The 20,710-nt window shown below is 39.1% G+C and overlaps 1 protein-coding gene across 3 annotated transcripts in view; it reads right to left on the bottom strand.

Moving 5' to 3' along the window:
* The window catches only part of LOC125457633 (protein IWS1 homolog A), a 53,066-nt gene that overhangs the window by 20,113 nt on the left and 12,243 nt on the right, over nucleotides 1-20,710 (bottom strand). For all 3 annotated transcript variants that reach the window (XM_048542143.1, XM_048542144.1, XM_059651008.1), the window contains exons 2-8: nucleotides 19,037-19,152; nucleotides 17,054-17,405; nucleotides 15,550-15,609; nucleotides 14,453-15,077; nucleotides 8,569-8,635; nucleotides 3,227-3,339; nucleotides 2,516-2,666 (exon numbers count right to left, since the gene is read on the bottom strand). In XM_048542143.1, the coding sequence (XP_048398100.1) occupies nucleotides 2,516-2,666; nucleotides 3,227-3,339; nucleotides 8,569-8,635; nucleotides 14,453-15,077; nucleotides 15,550-15,609; nucleotides 17,054-17,405; nucleotides 19,037-19,152 (1,484 nt within the window). The remainder of the gene's footprint in view (nucleotides 1-2,515; nucleotides 2,667-3,226; nucleotides 3,340-8,568; nucleotides 8,636-14,452; nucleotides 15,078-15,549; nucleotides 15,610-17,053; nucleotides 17,406-19,036; nucleotides 19,153-20,710) is intronic.

The raw sequence follows: 20,710 nt of genomic DNA, 5'->3' as shown, positions 1-20,710 counted from the left end.
CTGAACTTTTCCCCCTTCTATTTCTTCCTGTGTACTCTCTTGCTTTTCTGACCTTCTCCCCTTCTGTATGTGTTTTACTATCCTTGCATCCCACCACTTTTCCAACTGAAATCTCACCCAAGCTTTATTTAACCTATCATGTTAATTGTGCTTCCTTCCTTAAATTTTGAACACTTTTTCTAAGGAAGTTTCCCACATCCCTGGAAATGGTAACAAGGAACCAAGCATCTGATCCACTTCCACTTTAGCCACATTCTGAATCATGGATCAAATTGCCCAGTTTGTTTCTCTCTAAATGGTTTGAGCACATGGTAGTATTAGTTTGTCATTATTACCACGAATTCCCAAGAAAAGATGGCCTAGTGGCATTATCATTTGACCTCCAATCCAGGGACTGAGGTGAGGTTCTCGGTTTGAATCTCGTCAAATACCCAAAGTGGGAGAATGGTGAGCTGATTGGCTCCTGATTTTTAAAACGTATTATGTGTTCGTTGGAAATAGCTCAGTTGGTAGAGTGTTAGACTGAAGATCTGAAGGTCACTGGCTCAATTACAGGTTTAAGGGCCCCTTGTGTTTCAGTGATGTACCTACCGCTGGACTAGGAGTATTGGGTGAGTCCCACCTGTTCCAGAGGTGTGTAATCACAACAGTCTGACTGTAAGCCACAAAAAAAAGTACAGATTTCACACATGGACATGCCATAGAATCACCTTCCATTTCGGCTGGGACATTTTAGGCACTCCAAGCTAAAACCACTATTAGTGTGTCAAACGTGCCAGATATTAAGATCGCTTTGTGGAAAAGAATCCCTAAACAGTAACGAACTGAGAATTCCAATAAACAGAAAACAGAAGAAATTCCAAACATGCTAGTCGGTCTCCAGGTTTCAGCACACCTCAAGTTGATGGCAAAAACACATGTAGTAGATTGAGCCAAATATTCGTTCTTCCATTTTAGCACACATATCATGACCAATTTTTAAAGACCAATAGAAAAAGAACAGATGATGCAAACATGACTGAAAGGTAGTAAACAGTAAGGTGCCCGCATGGCTGCTTTATTTGTTTCATTAATAAGTAACCTCAATTGAATTTGAAGTTGTAAATGATACAAACTTGCCAATACAAAAAAAGCGAGTAGGATAATAACCAAACTTCAGAACAATATCAAGAAACTTGGTGAAGTAGGCTGCCACTTACCAGACACAATTTAATGCAGAAAGCATGAAATGATGCCTTTCAAGAGGAAGAATATGAAGATACAGTCTAGCTTATATACCTGTTTGTGAGAGGTATGGAATCTTTGCAGGTGACAGGGCAAATTGAGAAGATGATTAAAAAAGCATTGGGACTACTTGGTTTTATAAATTGGGGTTCTGATCACAATTAGTAGTAGTCATGGAAAACCTTAAGAGTTACTGGTTCGGCGTCAGCTGCAGTATTGTGCATAATTATGGGTACATACTTAAGGAAAGATGTCAAAGTCTTGGAGAAAGTACAAAGGAGATTTACTCAAATAAAATCAGGTATGAGAAACTTCAATTAAGTGCAGAAAATTGAGTAGCAAAGTTAGTTAAGGCGAGGTCTAATAAAGGTGTTCAAAACTATGAGGAATTCTGAGATAGTAAATTGGAAGTAGTTGTTTTCTCTTGACATTAAATCGATAACCAGAGATAGGATCATAGAATCCCTACAGCGTGGAAGCCATGTGGCCCATTGGGTCTACACTGAACCTCTGAACAGCATCTCACCCAGACCCAACTGCCTACACTATCCCTATAGCCCTTCATTTTCCAAGGCTAATCCCACCCAGCCTGCACATCTTTGGACTGTGGGAGGAATCCAGAGCACGACGCAGTCACAGGCAAAACGTGCAAACAGATAGTTGCCCAAGAGTGGAATCGAACCCTGGTCCCTGATGTTGTGAGGCAGCAGTTCTAACCACTGAGCCACTGTGTCGTCCTTAGATATCTTAGATTTAAAATAATCTGTAAAAGAACTAGACAGGAAGGGAGGAAAAAATAAACTCACGTAGACAGTTAATATCTAGAACGCACTACTTGAAAGGGTGGTGGAAGAAGATTCAATACAAATTGTCAAAGATAGTTGTCCTTGAAGGAGAACAATTTGCAGACTTGTAGGGAAAAGGCAGAATGTAGTAGTAAATTGCAAATCATTTCAAAAAACGTGCACAGAAATATATACTGAAGGACCCTGTTTGTGCTATAACATTCTGTAATTTGAAGTATCTTGGGTGTCCCTAATTTACAGGTTTCACCGCATGTTGATTTAACTATTCCCAGTCCTAATTCCTTTACCTCCCTTTAGTCAGCCAAAATCTTCAGAATAGAGTTTTTGTCAGAATCCAGTTAGTACTCAACTATTTTGGACTTAACTCCAATGTTTTGCCTCAATACTGCAGTGTCAGATTAAATATATTTTCCCAAAATCCCTCTGACTGGCATGAGTCTCTGAGGTCCCATCTCAGAAAATTCTGAAGCACTGTTGTTACCTACCTCTGCAGCTTCATTCATCTTAGTGATCATGGCACTAACTACATCGTCCGCGTCACTAATGAAAGTGCCGCCATCCCGATTTCGCCGTCGTTTCCGATTCTGATCTTTCTTCTTCTGCAGCATCATCTCAAAATCAGATACAAAATCAGAGCTGCAATAGATAGCAACGCATGAATACGCTCGGGATTTTGTTCCAGTCAATATTGGGGAGGTGGAATTTCCACATTTGTGAATTTTTATTTTGATGGCATGCATGACTTTGGTCTAGTGATGTACAAAGGGGCCTACACCCTCCCTGACCCTGTGGGACTTCTCAGGACAGTGGATTGTAATACTGCTGCTTTGTATCATACTTCCAGGACAAAGTGATGAAGCTAATCAAAGCTGTGATTCACAGGCATGGCACGGCCATTGCTGAATGCGCAACAGAGCAAGTTACAAACTGGACTTGTCTAATGTATTAGATGCCAATTCATAACTTTCTGAAGGGCTGCGTTCTGCGCTCCCCCTGGGATTTCTGAAGCCAAGTTTCATTTTTGGGTAGCAGAAAGACTAAAAAAGAATAAGCAAAAAGAAAACAAAAATGCTAACTTTGAAATACTAGAACACTAATGCTTCTTAACATAAGATTCCCAAATTACAGCCCAGCATCCACAGCACGAGAAGTTTTGTGCTGTACCAATTTAACTTTGAGGCCAAGCTTTTACTTACTCTCGTCCCTTCCCTCGAACTTCATTGTCAGAATCTGACTCTTCAGCAACCATTTTCTGTCTCTCAGTCTCAGCAGCAGCCTTTTCACCATCAAGGTCCTCTTGGTTAAAGCCCTGAGGAAGAAGTATATCATTTAGGGATATAGACCATTCTTTGACGACACAGTCTGAAAGACAATAGCTGGAAAGAGTGTGCTTTAATCAAAGTACCTTTCTAATAAATGCACTTTAGACTAAAGGCCTTGCACACCCAAGAGAGTTACTGCGAGGTGTTATGATGGTTTTAGAGCATTGAAGTTGGCACTTTGCAGTCCTCCAGCAACAGGTTGAAAGCTGCCAAGGATAAAGATAGAATTCACAACCTGGCTCTTAAAAAATCCATTAGAGAAACATCTGTTGTTGTACACTGCAACATGCACAGTCACTAAACCAATATCTGATTTCTCAGAACTGCAAGTCTCATTGGTTTGATACTGAATTTGGCAGCAGATATAATGAAAATAACTGGAAAGAAATAAAAAGGAATGAAGTATGATCCGCAAAACACTTCTGCAGAAAGTATGGCAACGTAGTTTGAAGGGTTCAGTTTTTGGATTATTTTGATTTAATTGCTGACCGACAATTTACGCAGAGAACGGATAATTTTAGATACACAATGTTGACATCAAAACTCCTGGTCAATGTTTTACTGACAAGTAAAAGCTCCCTCTGCACCACTCAGCAGGCATTTCCAAGTCGGGTAAACCATGGGTTACATTCAATAAAGTTACCTTCATACTGTTTTATTAAACATTCCCAGGCCATACAATTTACAATATAAGATTTCATTGAGCCCACGGTGCTGATGTTAAACTTGCAAATGGAGCTAGTAAATAGTTTGATAATATGTTCTTTTCTATCATCTACAACACAGGTTACAAGACAGCCTGTCAAATCCAGTGCAAAGGTTTAGTTACAAAGTGTCTGTGTAATAACCATTTATATGACATCTTATCAATCAGTTCTCCATGATTAATTCCGCATTTTATACCCTCAAAGGGTGCTGGCATAATTGTCAAAATGGTTTCCCTTTCAAAAACCATATTGACACTGTTTGCTTGTGTTAAACTTCTCCAAAATAAAAACTGTCCTGCTACTCCTTCTTTGATAACGGCCTCAAGCAGTTTCTCAGTGGCAGATGTCAGGCTAACCAGTCTATAATTTCCGGCTTTCTGTCTCCCTCCCTTCTTGAACAGGAGAGTCAAAGGGTCAAGGCCCGAAACATCAGCTTTTGTGCTCCCTAAATGCTGCTTGGCCTGCTGTGTTCATCCAGCTCCACACTCTGTTATCTCGGATTCTCCAGCATCTGCAGTTCCCATTATCTCTGAGAAGAGTCACATTAGCAGGTTTCCAATGTTGATAAAAATCTTTTGGAATCCAGAGAGTTCCAGAATATTTAGATCAATAATGCTCCATTTATCTTTGCAAATACATGCTTTAAAATTGTTGGATATAGAGCTTAAGTCCGATTACTGTGTCAAATGCTTTGTCCCAGACGGTAAAGATTCTTTAAGATCTGGCTTCCAATTAGCACCTTCGTTTTCTGTCTTTCATTTAGGGATACAGACCATTCTTTGACGACACAGTCTGAAAGACAATAGCTGGAAAGAGTGTGCCCTTCACCTTAATGACCGATGAAAAATGTTAGCTTAATTAACTACCACTTCCCCGTTCCCACCATTAATTCCTCCAGTAGCACTCTCCAAGAATCTAACTGACGTCAGCTCTTCACTTTTTATATACCCAAAGCAGTTTATAATGTTTCTATATTGCTCACTAATTTACTTTCATTACAAATTTTCTTCCTCTTTATAATCTTTTTAGTAATCCGCTGCTAGTTTACATAATAAAAATCACAATCTTCTGGTCAACTATTAGTTTTTGACTGGATACTCTTCACAACTGCCTTTGTTAAACACGGATGGCTCAGCCTTCTCACTAACTCCTTTTTGACCAGAATAATCTTTTCCTGAGGTTATGAATCATTTGCTTAAATGTCTGTGACTGTTCATCTACTGACTTTATGTTTCGTCTATCTTCCCAGCGTGCTTTAGACAACTCTTCCTTCATTCTTCTGTAATCTCCCGATTTAAGTTCAACACAATAGTTTGAGAACTAAGTGACTCAACCTCAAATTGAAATTCAAATCCTACCATGTTGTGATCACTACCCCCACAAGGATCCTTGATTTCAAGATCATTTATTAATCCTACCCTATTGCACATTACTAGATCTAAATTGGCCTGGTCCAGGAAGGTTCTGCAATGTATTGCTCAACAAAATCATGCTTTGATCTTTAAATAACCATGCCATACCCTCTGGAACATCTAAATTGAATCTGCCTCCACCACACCTCCTGGCAGTGCAATGCAATGCAGATATAACCATTCACTGAACGTAAAAGTCCTTTCTCATATTTGCTTCATTTGCAAAGCACTATATAAGTATGCCGCCTGGTTCTCCATCTGTTCATGAGCAGCATCAGTTTTCCCTTCATACTCTGCCCTGAACTCTTATGACTCCTTGGAACCTTTTCATCTCCAAGGAAAAGGGTCTCAACTTTTCCAATCTATCCTCATAGTGAAGCGTCTCCTCCTTGAAACCATTCCCACAAACCTCCTCTCACTTTTTCCACTGCATTCCCATTTTTCACAGTGTGATACCCTTAACTATACCCAATACTCCAACTGAAGTCTAACCAGCATCCTCTATAATTTTCTCAGAACCTTCCTGCTCTCGTACTCTATACCCTTTTTAATGAAACCTAGAATACTGTATGCCTGTATTAGCTGCTCTCTACCTATTCTGCCATGCTTAATAACTTATGGACCTGCCTTCGAATCTGCAATCACTACTGCTCTCTTCAAAAACTCAATGTTTAACCTTTTTATCCTTGCAATCTACTACTCCATCAGCCAGACAATTTCAACCCACTGCTGGCTGGGTTTTCATGTTTTACTCTCAGTAAATGGAGACTATTCAAATCTTTTCTGCCTGTAGCTTTACTCAGACACATCATATGGCTTGCACGTTCTTACATCACACAAATCAGGTGCTGTACTTCCTACACCAGATCAGTGTCTCAACTTCAAAACTACTTCATTGGCTTCAAAGCTCTTCACTTTGGTCGAGGTTGTGAAAGGCATCATATAAGTTCAAATGATGACCACATATTGTGCACAAACATATTTGTCACTGTTTCGAAAGCACAGTCAGTCACAAACACAGCACTCAGTCGTGTGAGGATTCAATCATGAACAAATACAGGACAGGGTGTAATATTACTCGGTTTTACCCAATATCACGGAACTTTATACCTTCAAAAACACCTCAGTTATTTTGGCATCACTTGTGTTCTGAGCCAGTGAATCTATAATCATGACTCTGGATTTACTCTTAACCCGTTGTAATACATTTAAAATGCTGTGATCTTCTGGATGTGAGTTTGCTCGCTGAGCTGGAACGTTAGTTTTCAGACGTTTCGTCACCATTCTAGGTAACATCATCAGTGAGCCTCCGACGAAGCGCTGGTGTTATGTCCCGCTTTCTATTTATTCTGTGATCTTGGCAGATACAGCAGGAATAAACCAGTTGCCAGATCTATCAGCAATGCTCTGAGCCAGTTACTTGGAGCTTCCCAACGGCAAGCCAAATACTCTGCCCTTCCCTCTGAATGTAACCTGTAAACAGGTATGATTCCAAGTGTACTGGCTGAAACTAGAGGCTTGCAGAATCGGAATAATGATGAGGCCAGCAGGTACATGGAAAGTCTACTGCCTACAATTTGCTGCCATTGAAGGAGGAATTTTTTTTGCCACTAACTTCTACGATCTTGTAGGTTCACCCATCAGCCTTGCACTCGCAGACCTATATTGGCTCCAGGTTAAACAACACAATGTTAAATTGCTCGTCCTTGTTCTCAAATCTTCCAAGATATCATCTACTTCTGGCCTTTCAAGCATGCACAATTTTGGCTGCCTCACCACTGAGGGTAATATATCCAACAGCCAAGGTCCTAAGTTCCCGGTTCTCTCATTGGCCTTTGAGACGTTCTTCCATCCTCTCAAAAACTCAACTCTCTGACCTGCTCTCGTAACTCCTTCTGTGTCTCATTTCATTTTATAATATTCCTATAAATAAGTCTGTGATGTTTTAAAGTTGGTATTTCAACATAAGTTGCTATTGGGGTAGTACTCCAAACTTCACTCCAGTCTGCAAAGAACAAAGGCTCATTTACTGGAGTGGTAGTTAATGTTTAAATGTAGATTTGACACTTTACTGCAGTACTGAGATGGTTCTACACCATTTAAAAAAAGTGCTGTCTTTCTGACAAGATTTGAAGCTCACTGATTGTCCTGATACCCTAGCTGATATCTGTTCCTCAATCAACTCCATTGAGTGCTTACTCTGTACAAATGTTATGGCCAAGGTCTAATAGACAGGCAGATCAACACTAGGTGCAGTTTAGGAAGGAAATCACGATAAGGATATAGAATAAGAATTTGAGCTAAACCGGCTGAAAATGAATCCAGAGAGGGATGAGATTATAGGTTCACTGGCTCAGAATATAAATGATGCGAAAACATTTCAGGAGTTTATTAAGGCATAAAGGGTTGTCAGATTCACAGATTTGAAAGGCCAACGGCGTCTTCCTCAGGATCCATTCGTCCTAACTGTATTAAACTGATGTTTAGACAGGCATGAGGGTGGTTGGAGCCTGACGTAATAGCAACTGATAATAGGAAAAAGGACTTGATACAAAATGATGGCTGGTTGAAAGCATGACTACCAATGCCTCCCAAATGCACAGCAGCCCCTAAATTCCTGACAAACTATACCAGCAGCATCTAATCACTGACAGTGCACAAGCATCCAGCTACCAGTATTGCTCAAGTTATCTGCAGTGCTCAATCAATGGCAGATTGTACAGCAGTTCCTGACTGCTAGAGGTGGAAAAAGAATACAACAACCTAACCACTAGCATCTGGAAGATGTTTAATCTTCCTAATAAATGTAAATGCTGGGCAATTTGGTTTACAGGGACAGACAATAATCCAGTTCAAAAATGTCAGAGAGAATTATGGAGCTAATAACTTTGTTGAAGTAAACGAAAGACAGGATTAGTTTGTACAGAAAGACCTCCCAAGGCCTTTTGCCTATTAAATATCTAAACTTTCACATTCAGAAAATAACTTTACTAAAGAACTGAAACTTCTTTCATAGGGCTGAATATTTCAATAGCAAGCTTTTGCTTGCAAGAATAAATCAGGTGTACCACAGTATTTAGAAATCAACTATACGTACTGTAAACTCTTCCCCTTCATCATCCGATTCACCAAAAATGTCAGCTATCAAGTTTCCAACACCAGTCCTGTTTAGAGGAAGCAGAGGAAAATGTTACCAGGTTACTCAGACATTAGTCCCACTGGTAGTGTTTCTATCTATATTGAGGGACTTTTCTCATCGCCCACCTCCAATGATTCTCAGATAATAAAATGTGAGGCTGGATGAACACAGCAGGCCAAGCAGCATCTCAGGAGCACAAAAGCTGACGTTTCGGGCCTAGACCCTTCATCAGAGTGTTCATCCAGCCTCACATTTTATTATCTTGGAATTCTCCAGCATCTGCAGTTCCCATTATCTCCAATGATTCTCAATGAGCTTTAAGATCACGTACATTTGCAAACTATTTGCCACTGAATATAGCGACTGCAGTGTGCGTACCCTGTAATTCATCTGCACTCGAGAACCTAGAACAGCTCACGTGGCCACACGACACATTTTCCCCAATGGAGGAAAAATTTTAATGCCTGTATCCACCAAATCATACAATATACAGGAATATCAGAATCAAGAACATGGGAAAGGCAGAAGCAGGGCAACAGATTTGCTGTCCATCATACTGCCATAAGAAACAAAGATCCATAAATTGCTCTTAATTTCAGCTAACTCAGCATTTTCATCCCTTTGTTTCAGATGGTTTCAAACCTCTCACCCCTACAGGAGCAGAGAATCTAGGCTGACAGCTCTCACTCCATACTTATTGGGTTTAAAAGTGGCTTGTGGATGAAATTTGAAACTGAGGCCTAGTGTGATACCTTAAGCAGGCATTAAATATCTTACAGCAAAGTTTGAACAGGAATGAATCCCTGCGATCTATCACAACTTATCCATTTGCCAGAGATTAATTGATGACCTGCAGCAGTACCAAGAACTTTGTTGTGTCTAAGTTTGTTGTCCACAAAACAATGAATGCATTACAAAGTAAAACTATTTCTGAATGTTATAAAAATCCAAGTTAAATATTTTTAGGTAGGTGCACACTTCCACATTAATAATGCAATCAAATAATAGTGTGGAAAACATTGCAGACAGTAATTTCTAGTACATAATGTGTGCTGCGGAAATGCAGAACCCATTCAAGCTGTACATAAAACAGAAAAGTGAACATTAACAGATTTACTTTCATTCATCTTCAGTAAACTTGCAGTCATTGAATTTACAGTTCCTGTTCTAGAAGCCAATCTCAACTGGCATTTCACAATGCATTAAAAACTTAAAATCTGTGGAAATATGTTCGGGATCACTGGCTATAGCTTTGAAGCACTTCTGAGATATCCTGAGTATACAAATAATACTATTTAAATATGAAATTATTTATTTTACACAAATATTTATTCAGTCCTCCTTTAAATGTTGCATATTAAAGAAACTTACCACCTTCATGTCCATTTCTATGCTTAGTAATCAGACATGGCTAAATTTATTTTACAGGTGTACAATGGGTACCTCAAAGTTCACATGCAGCCCCACATGTGTACTCATCCCACAATGAAAGTGTGCCAGACTGGTTTGGACTCCTCTGTTGGTATCAGGGACGTTGAGTATGAAATTTCAGTTAGGTCCTTTGCATTTGCTAATCAGGGTCCTATCGTCTACTCTATGCCTTCTGTGAAATTTGAGTGCGCATGGCCATTTTCTCAGGCTGTGATACTGGAGATTGCCATCAGAAGTGTAAGATTTTTTAAAACCTATAGTATTGTGGAGACGAGAGGAAGAGGAGTGTTGTCCTTTGAGCTCCAACAGTTGGCTGAATAAATACACGAGACTTTTGTTGCTACTTGTGATGGTTTTACCACCTGCCTCCTGGCTATCAGCCAAACACCCAACAAACAGTTAAATCCAGTTTATCTATAAGACAAAGTCTAACATGAAGCTATCCACTTTCACAGCAAAAATAGGAAAGCAGACTTCCTGAGTAGTAATAAGTTGGAAAAGTGGGGGGGGGGGGTATAATAAAACCTGTGTGTCCTTGTACACCAGACACTGAAAAGAAGCCCTCAACATGAGGATTTGAGCACCGTAGCAAAGATATCTTGCTTCAAACGTACAGGGGCCTTGCTGAGACCACAGTTGGACGTAATGCACATTGTTTTGGTCTCCTTATCTAAGGATGTTCTGGCTCAGAAGAGACTGCAGCATATGTTTACCAGACAGACTACTGGGACTGCAAAACCTTAGGTACAAAACAAGACTGGATTGGTCAGGATTATATTCATTGGAGTTTAGAATGACAGTGGATCTCGTAAAAACGTATATAATTCTAACAGGACTAGATTGGGAATATGCTTCCTGCATTTACCCTATGACAGGGGAATCCAGAACAAGGGTTCACAGTTTGAGGAGCTGGAGTAGGCCAGTTAGGATCGAGCCGAGGAGAAATTTCTTCACCAGAGTGTGGTTAGCCTATGGAATTCTCTGCCACAGAATGCAGTTGAAGCAAAAACATTGAATGTTTTTGAGAACAAGTTATATATCGATTTTATAGCTAAAAGGATAAAAGGTATGGGGAGAAAGCGCGAACAGGGTACTGAGGTGGCTAGTCATGCTGAATAGTGAAGCAGACTTGAAGGGCCAAATGGCCTGCTCTGGCTGCTATTTTATATATTTCAATATTTATATCTTCTCTCCTCCAGAGTCCACATTCCTTGGTTTTAGTACTTCTGAAACATATTCAGGGTCATATTCTCTCATGGATGTTAAATACACCAAAATAATATCCAATTTCTGGCTTTTCACCAAAAAAGTCCATGTTTTTCATTCTTTCCTTACAGCTTTCATGCATTGAGCTCAGTAACCAGATTTGTGTGGTGTATTCAGGATGAGGCTGTATTTGTGATTTAGACAAGAATTGCCAGGGTGAATTTCTTGCAATTGTGTAAAACTGGAAACTTTGATCAATTATTAAGTTCATTGGATTAGGGAACTGGGCTGTTCCTTTAACTGGCAGTCAATCTATAGTGACAGTCTGATACCTGGGCAGCAATTTCTAAATCCACCCCATTATTTCTCATTTCTGCTGTAGCCTTCTGGTTATATATTTCAAGATCTGTTTAGGGAAATCATAATGTAGCCATGTGCTATTGGTTAGTGAGCTATTCATCAATGTCAAATTCCCATCCTGTTTTATGTCCCACGGCTGCAAGTCATTCAGTTTAATGTATGGTAAAAAGATGCAGGCACCCAATGCTTGTTCTCCTAAAGGGTTCTGACTTGAAATGTCTTTAGCTAAATGTTTAGACCATCTGGTTCACATCCCCATAATTTATTTCCCTTCTCTTTTTGACTTCAGCCCATCTGTCCGCATTTCTTGTGTTTGTTTCAACTCTTTCTCATTTTTTAGGACACTTCTCTGAGTTCATACCATCTCGGTCCAAGTCATTTGCACTGTAAAGAATAATGGCATCATTAGCCCATGTGACACCCCATGGGTCAATTTCTCAGTATAACTCAATTTACAATCACCCTTAGCTTTGTCTGGTTTAGTTAGTTTTTACCCCATCCTTTCACTTGCCTCCTCTTCAATGCTTTCGAACTATCTAATCACATTATGGTATCAAATGGTCTGAAAACCTGTCTTGGCAACAAGTTTTATCATTTTCAGAAAGAACCCAGTATATTTGCTGCTCAAGGTTTCCTGCTCATAAATTATGAGAATTACAGACATTTAATCGTATAGAAACAACCTATTTGGCTCAAAAATCAGCACCAGTGTTTCTCTACATGGACCACCTCAACGGATCCTGCCCTCTGAGCATTCTTACACCTTCTAATTTTCCTTTTCTCTTAGATAATGATTCATACATGATAAAAATCAAAAAATTGCTTTCAACTCCAATAGTTCATGGCAAAAAACTACACTTTTAGGCTTCATTTGTGAAGGACCTTTCCTCTATAATCAAAGCAATTTAGCCCTCTCATGTCTAATCACATTGAATGGAAGCAATTCTCATAAAAAATACATCAAATGCCCATAACTCTAATTTACCTAATAACTAGACATAAACTGTTGTAACTTTAAAAAAGGCTGAATAAAATCATAATTCTGAAGAGACCAGCTGAATGTTTCCCATGCAATGCGAAAACTGAATAGATCAGATACAAGTACACTTCCTCTGAGCAAATACAGAACTCAGTTCAATTGTGCACTATTGGTTACTGTGGAAATATTCACCCTGAGTCTTTCACCATAGTTCAACTGCTATTAACAAATGAACAGTCAACAATGAGAAACAGAGCAACCAATGACTTGAAGTTCAGCAACGTACAGCTATTGACTAAAGAAAGTTAAAATGCAGTGAATGAAAGCAGAGAACTGAGATCAAAAAAAGATAAGAAGTGAAGCAATAAAAACCAGAGGAATATCTAAAAGTGGCAATTAAAAATTTGCTAATGATAGGAAGGTACAGCATATTCTTCAAAGTAGGAGTTTGGAAAACATTATTGAAATACAGCAAGCAATACATGTGGCATCCAACATCAAGCCAAATAGGACCGAATATGCAGCACACAGCCAGTATGAGTGAATACAAGTATGAAATAACTGCAGAAGAAATGTTGAATTATCAGTGATTCATACACAATAGAAATCAAAATTTTGCTTTCAACTCCAATAGTTTATGGCAAAAGACTACACCTTTTGGCTTTTATTTGTGAGGGACTTTTCTTCTATAATCAAAGCAATCTAGACCTTTCATGTCTAACACACAGTGAATGGAAGCAAATCTCATATGTCTAGTACACTTGCAAAAAAATTTATCAAATGCCCATAAACTCTAATTAACCTTACAGTGGGATAACTTTCTCATTTAGTGATACTTGGCCAGCTCTCCTGTTTGGACGAGAGCTTGGTGTTGAAAATGAACAGTGAAAGAATAAACTTGCAAAATTAATCAGGAGTGAATCTATGTAATCATTAAGTTGGTTTACATATGGGATAACGGACACAAGATGTTTGTAATGGCCATGTGGTATTTAATCAAAGATAGAACAACAAACGACCTGCACTGCTTGCCCAAAGCAAACTGTTTAAGAGGTCAGTGGATTGAACACTCAATGTGATTCACTTCCTTGCTGTTTGGTTCTAACAGAATAAAATGAACACATCATAAATAGTGGGATACTATGTGTAGAAGAACAGAGAAATTTTTGAGTGCATACCTATAGATCCTTGAACATAGCAAGCTACAGAAGGTGGTTAACAGGTCATATTGGTCACTTCCTTTGGTAGTGAGAAAAAAAGTATGAGGGTGGGAGTGGGAGAACATAGTGGTGGGTATTGCAAAGACCAGTGCTCCATGTAGCTCTGGTGACTACATTTTGGAAAGCATATATTTGTGCCAAAGTAGTCTACAAAGATGTTGTTAAGTAGGGGCAATTCCAGTTTTGAACAAAAATTGAACTGGTCGGTGCTGTTTGGAATAGAAGACGCTGAAGGGAAATGTAATTGGGATATACAAAATGATGAGGAACCTTAAGTGAGTGGACAGGAAGAACCTATTTCCTTTCGCAGAAAGGGCCGTAGATGTCAATTATAATAGGAAATTAATCCAGATTATAAAGTGATACAGACCCATTACCATACCCTGGTGGCAGAACAGGGATTGATCTGTAACCTGATGATGCTTATCACTACTTCAGTTTAGTATTATAGAGTCTATGCTTTGGAGGATTGAAGACAGATTGCATTGCTGGGTATTCTTCACTGTTTAACTGAATATATTACAGAACTTTAATATGTCCACTTGGTTTAATGAGATTATGAATTAACTGGGGTGTATTATCAGGGAAATACAGCCTTGAATATACAACACTCAGATCATTGTCTTCAAAAGTATTTCTCACTTACTCATCCTCAGAGTCGCTGTCACTGCCAAACAGACCAGATTCAGCTTTTTGAGAAGGTTCCTTATTCTCCTCATCTTCATCACTATCAGTTAAAACACCATTAGACTCTCGTTTTTCTGGTTCAGCATCACTGTCGGAATCTTCACCAGCAGAAAGAATACGTTTTTTCTTAGCAGGGGCATCACTGTCTGAGTTGGAGTCATCATCCTCTGATACAACGCGCTTTTTCTTAGGTGTGGTGTCACTCTCTGAATCATCATCATTGGAAAAGGCTTGCTTTTTCCTAATGGTTGAGTTATTATCAGAATCCTCAGCATCAGAAACAATCTGCTTTTTTGCACGGGCATTGGAGTCGCTGTCCGAGTCATCAACATCAGAGACTACACGCTTGGCTCTCGACACATCAGCATCATCGTCTGAATCGTCGTCTGAAACAATGCGCTTTGCTGTAACAATGTCCGGTTCATTATCTGAATCCTCGCCACCCGAGGCAGCTCGTTTTCTCTTTAAATCACTGGCATCGCTGTCCGATTCCTCCCCACCCGAAACACTATGCTTTTTCTTAGTGGGGGAAACGTCACTGTCTGAGTCCTCGCTGTCTGACATCAGACGACTTTTCTTAGCAGCTGCATCAAAGAAAAGGAACATCTTTAGCCTGTGTGTTGAATCAAATTGATTTGTTGCAGGATATGGAAATAACACAACCACATAACCTTCCCCACCACTATTCCAAAAATACATCACTTCAAGAATAAAGGGCAGTTTATTCACCCTCAGATGTAGTGATCAGTCATTGAGAAATGGTTCCAAATGGCACCTTCTGTTACAATCTGAAAACAAATGAAGGTGGATGCCAATAAGTATCACCTTCAAGGATAATGACTTCTCTCAAAAACTGGCATATCTGAACAGGGCAATGATCATAGATTGAAACAAGGGCTTGGGTAAATCCAATACAAAACATACTCATAAGTAGAGACCTCCATTTGAGAGGCAAATATTTTTGTGACAATGGAAGCCAGCCAATGTTCCCTGCATTGCAAAGCCTGCATCACACAAACTCATTGAAGCCAATTTGATTCACTATTGACTACTCACATTTATTCAGTTCTTCTTTCTCATCGTCACTTTCAGACAGAACCAGTTTCTTCCTCTTCACTGAAATAGAGCACCTATGCGTTAAGAACTTCACAGAAGTATGTTAAATGTCATTCATGAACTTTGACAGCATATAAGGAGACCATCCATCAGTCCATCATTTCTATGAAGATTCTCTGAAAGAGGCAACCACACAGAGCCTGTCCCAATACTCTTTCCTTATTGTTATATCAATTCTTCTAGCTGAAGCTTCAATGACACCTGTGCAGTTAGAGGCATAACTTGGCCAGCAACTGCCCAGACCCGTCAAGTTTTCACTGGTGTTTTGTACTTGGTTAGTGAATCTTAACTGGGGAGGTAGGTGGCCATTGCAATCAGCCTGAGAGGAGAAGAAAAGAGTTCAGCAAGGTTTCTCAGTCCTCATCCTCATTCTGTGATCTTTGCTGGAAATTATAAATCAGGCAATAACTGGATTATATCCTGCCAGAAAGACTTGTCAACATGTATATAAGTTCATGTCAGAATTAACTCATTGAAGTTCTGGAGGGCAGAAAACGTCTGAGATTCCAGCAAGCCTACAGATCTTTAATTTTATCACCAGTTTCAACCTTGTTGAATGTTTACTAAGAGCCCTGTTTCTGTCCCATTCTAATCTTAAATATTTACTTCGTCAGCATTCATCACTGATACAAGACCAGAGTGGGCTCATCAACTATTGACGAATAGTTCTCTGATGATGAAAATTGAGTCATTTAAATCTTAAATGCTTTTAAAATCTGGCCAGAGTTAACTCAACTGAGGTGTAAGTTTTAATCTGAACGTGGCAAATCAGACTGCTTTAAAATAAAACAATTTCTGATGTAAAACTAAGAAGTCAAAGAACTGCAGATGCTGGAAATCAGAAGAAAGGACAGAAATTGTTGGAAAAACACAGGTCTATAGCATCTGTGGAGAGAAAGCAGAATTAACATTGTGGGTCCAGTGATCTTTCTTCAGAACTGTTGGGTTTTTCCAGCAATGTAAAGTCCCTGTCAAGACTTTTTAAGTAACTGTGAATTATAGTGTCAGGAAGTGTCACACTGATTGTTACATTCATAATTGCACAAATACAGTGAACAGTGTATCAGTGATGAGGGAGGTGAACAGATCTCTTAAATATTTACTATTGAAGAAGGCCAATTAAATGTCATCAACCTGAGAAGTTAACTTTGATTTCCTCTCCATGGATACTGCCTGATCTACAGTTTAAATTTTAGATTTCCAACATGCACGGAATTTTACCTTTTTAACTGGTGAGGGTATGGAATAGACATATGACTGTGGTCAGGAGAGCTGGATTAATACTCAGAAGAAACCTTGCTACAGAAGGCATGAAAATAACATTGGAAAATGATATTTATTTGACAAGTGGAGCAGAACACATGGGATGCTAAAATTTTTTTCTAATCTTCTTTATTTCTAAGAACTGTTGAATGCAAGCATATTTCCTCTAATCAGTACATACCAGTGTCCTCCCTCTCTTCCTCATCCTGCTCATTATCACTGTTGGATGCCCTGTGAGGTGCAGGGCCGTCGTCATCACTGACTCCTCGGCTCTCATTATGTTCAGGTGATACTCTCACATCCTTTTCACTGTCTGTATCATTCATTCTTTCGTGGCTCCCTTCTAACTCTCCACCGCTTTCTTCATTCTCCTTATCACTGCCTGCTTCATCATCTGATTGCTCAATGCTGAGAGCTTTCTTCGGTTCTTCACTCTCGGAATCACTACTAACGTGGTTTTCCTCCCGGCTTTGGGGCCGGCTGGGGCGGTCAATGTCTTCCGTGTCACTCTGATCTTCTTTAAGGCTTTCATCCTGAAACAGAAGCAATAGCAACAGAGCTTTGAAGTTTTTTTTTAATGAATTTCTTTCAACAGTGGAGTTATATCAAGTAAGAGAAAAGAGAAACTAAAGGCAGAAAGGGTGAATTATGAAAAACAATTTGAAAACCTATTGAAAGCATTTGAACAAGAAGAGCAGTGATGAAGTAGAATCATTTAGGGATGAAATTACTGATATATGGGCTGAAGTGATTAAAATTCCATCATTGACAATGTGATACGAGGCTGGCTGAAAAAACACAATAAAGACTAGGAGTTACAAGTGGAAATGGCAAAATATTGGGTAGGCTACTGAGATTGCTGCAGTGAGATGAAAAACAGCTCAAGGATGAATATCTTTATGCCTCAATATCACATCAGATGTTGCCTTGTCCAGAATGTCATTAAGAGATTTTCATCTTCCAATATTAGTGTTCATTTCCACACCGGCACACATGGTTTGTCATCCCAACCTCTTAAGTTGCAGGAGTTGATACTAATTGAAGTTAAAAAATGCAATTTTAAGAACAAAGAAGCAGCATTCCAGGTTCTAGACGAACAGCAACTTGCACCAAAAATGGTGCCTTTTAAACAACAAAACATCCCAAATACATCAAATGAGCTGATTTTTGCAAAAATCAGATAGAGATCCAAGAATGGGGGTATTGGGAAGGTTAAACAAAAATTTAGGAAGGATGAATCTGAGTAAGAAGGGCTTAGGGAGAAAATTCCTACGCACAAGGCCTGGGCAGCTGAAAGTGAAACTGCCAGTTGCAGGTCGTAACTGGGCAGGACAAGGATACACAACAGCCCATAATCAGCAAACAAAAAGTTGTCATGGACAGACAGGAAGGTGACTATGATGATTTAAAACTTTGAATGAGAATTTTAAACTGGCAGCACAGTGGGCCAAAAACAAAAGTAGGTCAGCAAGCAGAAGTGACACCAAGACTTGGTCTGGGATTGGACAGAGGCAGCACTTTTTATTTAAACTCCTGTAGTTTGCAGAGGATGAAGTAGCACACAGATTGAGGCAAGGGTGGAAGTGAGTAAAGTTATGGAGGTGGTAATAGGTGACCCTTGTGATGAAGGAGATTCAGGTTGGAAGCTCAGCTTAGAATTGGATAGAGTGTAGGAAACAATTCACGAACACCATGTATTTGTTATTAAAAGATGAATGCAGGGAAATGAAGCCGAGGCTATTATTACTGTCCTTAGAATCCAAGAGTGGTAGTTCATTACGTTTAAATAACACGGACACAAAAAAAGTGCATGATGATGTAGTCCAGTCATATTTCATGACACAGGTAGTTCTCCTGTATAGCGATAGTTGGGTTATTGCGTGACTTTGCGCTATAGAAAATCAGGTTATAGAAAAATCGCTAAGCTCGCACAGCAGTAAGTTTGCGTTATCCAAACAGCCATTACTCATCCATTAGCATCCATTACTCATTATCTGTGTTACAGCCAATTTGCGTTAACAAATCATGAGTTATGGCAGAACTACTAGTATGGTAAAACTGTATGCTCCAAATACATTCAAGTCTACAGCTATTGACCTTGAGTGGCTGACTATGGGGCCAATACTACGGCAGAATGACCAGGATGGACATATGAATCATTTACCTCAGAATGATGATCCACACTACTGGCTGATGATGCAGCACGGTGTTCAGTTGAGTCCTCCTGATCATCTGAGTCTGAATTATGTTCATCCTGTACAGGCGTTGCTCCACCATCATCTATTTGAAGGAAATCAACACTCAATACCATATCACTAATGCAAATGTATGTCACTATCACAGCATTTAGGTGAGTACACACAAAAGTACTTTGCTGGCTAAATTGTAATTTAGATTGTCCTAATGTAAAAGTTTGTTTGTTCTTGTACTATATTCTATTAGATTTCCAACGATTAAATTAGAGCTTCTAGACAGAAAGGTATAATACCGTAACAATACATCTGAAAATCAGAGTAACAGTTTTCAGCGTGTCAGTTCAAAAATTACAAGGAGAGAGAAATACAAGACAGGTGACGAAGGCAAATTGATTATTTAAATCAGAATTTCAATTGTAGCTAGCCACTCTACAATCCAGCTATGTGCTGGTCCTTAAGGGTACTGGACTGGGGTTGGGTAGATCTACTACATGTTAATAGCTTGGCTGGAAATACTGAGTATAATGAAGATAAATCCCTTGATAATACAAAGATATGTAGGAAAGCAAGTTCTGAGGAAGAGATAAAATGCCTTCAAAAGGGGATGTGCTCAAGTTAAATGAATGAAGTAAAATTTGACAGTTGGAATACGACATGGGAAATGTGAGGTTACCCACTTTGGCAGGAAGAATACTAAAGTACAGTATGACTTAAATGGAAAAAGACATCATAACGCTGTAGGACAGGGGACTCATGTTGTCTTCACGCAGGAATCACAATAAGTTAGTAAGCAGAAACAGAAAATAGTGATGAAAGCTAATTGAATATTGGCCTTTATTGTGAAGGAATTGTAAAACATAAAAGCAAGGCAGTCATGCTACAACAACATAAGACATTGGTGAGACTAACTCTTAAATCTTTTTTTTCCTTCACAGATGCTGCCAGACCTGCTGAGATATTCCAGCAACTTTGTTTTGTTCCTGTGTTTGCTGTTGTTGTTATTGGTGAGACCACACTGGAAGTAATGCATACAAATTTCAGTCGCATCATAGAAGAGATTATACTTATTATTGGCAGTTCAGAGCTAGTTGATATCCAAGAAGAATACTGATGATTTAAACGCACATATTGAGGTAAATAGATATGGTTTAAATACAGAGTAATGGGTATAGGGTGGGCGATATTGGGAACTAAATATCCAAAAGTTATTCTACACTTAGGAGGGATAGGCAAGAAGAGTAGTGGGGTAGTAGTCCTGATAATGTGATGACATTATATTAGAAAGACAAGATTTTAAATCAATGGATCAAAATGCAATATTAGTTTGAGCGGATCTCTGAAACAGTGAAGGGAAACAAACATTGGTCATAACTGTTTACAGGACTCCAAATTGTACTACAAATGTTGGGCTTGCTATAAATCATGAGATTAGAGTTGGATGTTTTTAATTTGATTTTGCATTGATACAAGTATCAAGATACAATGAAAATTATTGTTTGCATGCTATCAAGATAAATATGGGTAATACAGTAATTATGGGCAACCTTGCATGTTGACTGGGTTAACCAAGCCAGCACCAATGCTGTGGAGGATGAATTCCTGGACTGTGTATGAGTTGGCTTTCTATAATACTAAATTGAGGA

This window comes from Stegostoma tigrinum, chromosome 14, assembly GCF_030684315.1.
Source record: "Stegostoma tigrinum isolate sSteTig4 chromosome 14, sSteTig4.hap1, whole genome shotgun sequence".
Taxonomy (NCBI): Eukaryota; Metazoa; Chordata; class Chondrichthyes; order Orectolobiformes; family Stegostomatidae; genus Stegostoma; species Stegostoma tigrinum.
Note: the sequence above shows the minus strand (reverse complement) of the source record. Positions and strands in the feature narration are given on the sequence as shown.